Genomic DNA, 5,000 nt, shown 5'->3' with positions numbered 1-5,000 from the left:
TACATTTAAAGCTAAAATACATAGCATATACAGATACCTACTAAATACATAATATTTAAAGATATATTCATTAAAAAGAAAAGCCGCTGTACAAAATGTGGCCCTGGATTCTCTTTTAAAACCAGTAAACTCATAGGTACGGATAAAATCAGGTAGCGCATTCCGCAATTTCGCTGATATGTAAGAAAAAAGAGAACTAAGACCATTACTGGATGTCCCAGGTTTACTGAGGGACAGAATGTAATTTCCGCGAAGATCATGCATAAGGGGACGGGAGAGAAAACGTACACTTTTCAAATAGAAATATCGTTATTCTCTTCAGTATTTGCATTATTATACCGTTTCTTTGACACAACAATTACAGCGAAATGAAAGCACAAATTTTTCGCGAATTTTCTATGATAAAAACGTTTTCAGAAATCCAAAATCCAAGTTAACAGCACACACCAGGCCTACTCCTGAGTATCTGGCTAGAAATCATTTCCTCTGGCCGCGCTTCAGCCATTCGATGAGGGCCAATCTCGTGCTTCTTAAGTTGCCTCGCTCATGCCCAAAAAGACTTGCTTGTAATTCTGCCATTCCATGTTTCGGGATTTCTCGCTTGTTCCTGCAATATCAAAGATCATTTTTTTGGTGTTTTATCTAATGTAATAAATCGTTTATTGACCAAGCTTGTTCGGTCAAGGTGGCTGGATATTGGCCTCGTTCTTTTTTTGCGTGTTTATGGACCTCGACCTCGTCTCGATCCATAAACAGGCAAAAAAAAGAACTTGGCCAATATCCAGCCATCTTGACCTCACGCTTGGTCAATAACCCATATGTCGATGTTAACTGACCAGTCATTTGTCGCCTCAAGCAAAGCAGCAAGAGTATTATGTAAAGAGCGGAACCCTGATTGGCAGCTTAATAGTAATTTGTTTTCATTTAGATAATGGTAGAGTTGGTTGTTGGTTGTTTAGGTTCCACGTTTTGCGCAAATCCCCTTTATTAGCTTCTAGGTTGTAAAAAACATAGTAAGAGTTTCTTTGCGAGCTTAATTGCGTTATTTGCCCGGTTTCTAGCTCGCTTACATTGATCCCATGCGGCTGAATTATTGGAAGAAATTGCCTTCTTTTTAAGGAAATCTCCTCTTCTGGTTTTACAGAGTAGATCACCAGTAATCCATGGGCATTGCATTTTACGGACTCTTCTCGATTTTTGTGGTGCTTGTTTATCAACGCAGCTAAGAAGCATTTCTTTCCATTCGCACCACATGTCGTTTGGATCAGAATGCACATCGACATGGGCCAATGGCATTTGGTTGAGATCACTTAAGAACCTGTTTTTGTCGAAGTGCTTAAATTGCCATGTCTCAATCATGCGAGGACCATTACGGTCGTAGTGGCCCTTACATGTCAAGAAGACAAGAGAATGATCACTAACACCAAGGTGAATGACTCCTGATTTTGTAACCTTCCCTGGGAAATTTGTTCCCAGTTCTTGTGAGACAGAGCCATGTATAGGAACTGTTAAGCGCCGCCTATACGAGCAATTTTTATTTACTCGTGCAGACGAGGAACACTGGAGGAAGTCTGACCAATTAGCTGGCGTGTAAGCTTTTATGTGACAAGTGAAAGTTGCCACATACGAAAAATTGCTCGTGTAGATTGACTCATCGCATAAACTATGGCAAATCTTGCCTTAGTCAGCGCCATTGGAGAACGACCAGGCAAACTCACTTTGTGTCTGCTTTATGTCTGCTGCCCAAAGGCACCTACACAATCAAATGTACCTGTCACATAAAATTGTCGCATAAAAATTGCTCGTTTGGACGGGGCTTTATTTTTTTATCCAAACTGAGTAATTTAAATTCATTTTAATTTTTTCTCAACCTTGTGAATAGTTTCTGGCTGTCAACTCGATTTGCCTCACAGCCATTTAGATAATCCAAACTTCTGGCCACATTTAGTAATTAAGTCTTCTGTGATATGTATTTATACTGAATAATTATTCAGTATTAGAGATTCTCACTTAGTTACAAATTGGAAATTGGCTAAAGACGTTGAACAATAAAGTTGAGATCAAGTCTAATGTTGTACCTTAAGTTCGTTCAGTAACCATTTAATTGAGATGGTTATCATTTGGGATATTCATCTTCTGATAACTAAGCCCACAAATGATATCCGGTTTTGGTCTTAAAAGAAAGCTGAATTCCCAAAGGATGTTTAGGACGGGGTTTGCCTAAAATCTAGAATCAGGAATCTGGAATTCGGAATCCGGAAAAAAAAATCCGGAACTTCAACCAAAGGCTTACATTAATTTGCGAAACGAAGCGAAATACAGAAAAAACCCTAAACATTCATTAAAGATAACCTTAGACCTAAACAAAAGTTTTTAGGCCCAGTGCTACAACAAGTTGCAAAAATAGTGGAGACACTTCACCTTCTTTGGGCGTTATTAATTTACCTATTATCTCTCACACTGCAGCCCCCTCCCCCCCTTATCAGTGTTGCTAGCGAGACAAAAAAATGTTGGGAACTTAAGCAGTCAACATTGAAAGGGGGAGAGGGGAGAGGAAGTGGGAAAGGTTTAAATTCTAGATACACCGAGTATTGGAAGTTAGAAAAGGTGTTTTTTAATGAAAGTGTCTCAACAATTTTGCAACTTGTTGTCTGAGTTGGTTGTCACTGTATTGGCGTACGGTCACTTTGTTTATTGGAACGGGAAGGCGTCTATCGTTTGCGTTTAATATGGTGTTTCCAAAAAAAAGGGTTTAATTCTCTGATCTGCTGTGAATGGAAAATGGCCAGCGATAAACTGGATTTTGGCGGGGTTTCGGTATGACGTAATTTGAAGGCATTTCAGTGCTTTCTGTGAGTCAAGTCGAACATACACATAATTTGGTACACGAAAAGGTGTGATTTCCATCCTTTTGCTTTTTAAAGTACGCTAGATATATCCTGGAACCGATTTCGAAATAATTTGCCTTAAACACCTATATTTCGGTCGACACATGACATCTAAAGCACGCGCAGAGAGTGGCGCCATGGGGTTGTTTACCGTTTACAAACATCAACAGGTTGATCCTCGTTATGTTCAAGTGGTAAGCAAAAACCATTGTGCTCCACTTGCAAACTTCCAGCAATTTTCGCACATCACCGTAAATTCCGAATGGAATTCTTCTAAATGATATTTATATTATCTTTTTTTGTCAGTCTGCCAAAGCTCTTGATGATTTTGCGGAGGGTATCAAGGTATTCGTTATACCTATTAACAAAAGTACTTAGCGATGTTCAAATCGAATTTGACTTTGAACAGATTGGGTTATTATCAGAAAAAGGACACATTCAAGAAGTATCTTGTTTGACAAATTTGAAAGTAATGTTTTCAAGCACAAAAGAAAGTCGCACACATTCAAGGGCCCTCTGCCATAGTGCTCTTGAAATGTATGTTACTCACCAGCCTAGTTCGCTACTGGGAAAAACCGTGCCCGAGGTCTTGGATACTGAAGACAGCAGGGCTCGTAGCCAGCCCCCACCCTCCCCCCTCCCCCGCCTCCACCTCCCTCCCCTTTCACTGCGATCATAGGAATTGTTACTGTCTTCTTGTTTGTGAACCCTGTTTCAGCGGTTGGTATTTTTTACTTTAGCATGGTCCTGACAAGCATTCCAACATGCCCAGTGATGGAACAGTCCACGAGCTTACGAAAAATGTAAGTTCAAGTTTCATAATAGTTGTTCTTCGTGTCGAATTTCAAGGTTATTTGTTTTGAAAAATTGTTATCGTTCCAGTCGTAGATAGTTATGAGCACGACAAAGGAGAGTCTTAAATGAACGTCTCGTGCTTAAGACACATTCTTGATGCTGAAACCTTCTTTTGACCTTGTAAGAAAGGAAGGAGGAGATGACAGGTCTTTGGACTTGACTCGTTCTAGAATCGTGCCCTCACTCGAAGTCAACAGTCAGTCATTTGGCCTTTACTCCTGCTAAAACGAGCTGCCACTTTGGGTATTTGACGTAATAAAGGAACTGTTGCTCGTAACCCTTTGGGACTGAAAAGAACCTACACACTATTCGCAAAGAGTATTGCATGGAGCTCGCGGTGTTGTGGTTTGTCCTCTGTGGTATATCATGGTTGGGAAGGGAAATGCTCGGAGATATTAGCTATCGAGCTACTCTAAAAAATCCGAGGGTAAAGAGAGTTATGGTGATGATGATGATGATGTGAGTCATAGCGTTTTGGCTTTTGTTTTACGACATTTGAGTCACTTGGCCTGTAATGGGAGCCCTATTCCCTTTCTATTCCGAAAATGGTCGTAAATTTCACCTAGAGAGAATCGTCTTATTGAACACCTTTCATATATTTTGCAATGTTACAGCACAAAAATGAGTCGTTAATATGGCGTTACGACCAGTGATTGCTAACTTTGGAGGAGACATACTTTTGCTTTAAACGACTTCTTCAAATAACATTAGACAAAGGGCAAAATGCATTTCACGTGCGGCAGTCATAGTCTCCCGATCTGTTCCCCAGGGGTTTACTCACGACTGAAATTATTTGACTGGTGCCATTAACATGGTGAGTGGAATTGGTTGTTTTGTTATTGTATAACTCTGTGTCCACGTTATTGTTCTTCTTAGACTCTTATCTTTATGGAGAAGTTGCTACCTTTCGTGGAAACAGTTGGGAGCATGTTGGTCACTTTGCAAGGTGATTATTATTTCCTGTAGGGCTGGAATGAAAGAAAAAGAGTAGAGGAAGATATCAGAGTGTTTCTTTGCAGAAATCGAACCTACGACCGTGCGATTACTAGTTCGGATGCTCTGTCACTGACCTGTAGGAGACTTACGGGAGCGAGGCCATTAAACTAGTTAGAGGTGACAAGTGTCCAGCTCTACTGCTTTCAGGTCACCATAAAAAAAGGTCATCTCTTCATTTACCAGGGCTAACATTTGCCGGTTGCCTCATTACAATATCAGGGAGCTTAAGCACGCGCGTTTTTGAGACGCGGACGGCAACCG

General features: G+C 40.5%; 1 protein-coding gene across 1 annotated transcript in view; it reads left to right on the top strand.

Moving 5' to 3' along the window:
- Window positions 1-3,094: 3,094 nt before the first annotated feature.
- LOC137987796 (exocyst complex component 7-like) overlaps window positions 3,095-5,000 on the top strand; it is a 13,732-nt gene continuing 11,826 nt past the window's right edge. The window contains exons 1-3 of the mRNA XM_068833881.1: window positions 3,095-3,233; window positions 3,629-3,691; window positions 4,620-4,689. Of these exons, the coding sequence (XP_068689982.1) occupies window positions 3,653-3,691; window positions 4,620-4,689 (109 nt within the window). The 5' untranslated portion in view covers window positions 3,095-3,233; window positions 3,629-3,652. The remainder of the gene's footprint in view (window positions 3,234-3,628; window positions 3,692-4,619; window positions 4,690-5,000) is intronic.

Source organism: Montipora foliosa, unplaced genomic scaffold (assembly GCF_036669935.1).
Source record: "Montipora foliosa isolate CH-2021 unplaced genomic scaffold, ASM3666993v2 scaffold_390, whole genome shotgun sequence".
Lineage (NCBI taxonomy): Eukaryota > Metazoa > Cnidaria > Anthozoa > Scleractinia > Acroporidae > Montipora > Montipora foliosa.
This window is presented reverse-complemented; position numbering and strand designations above follow the sequence as displayed.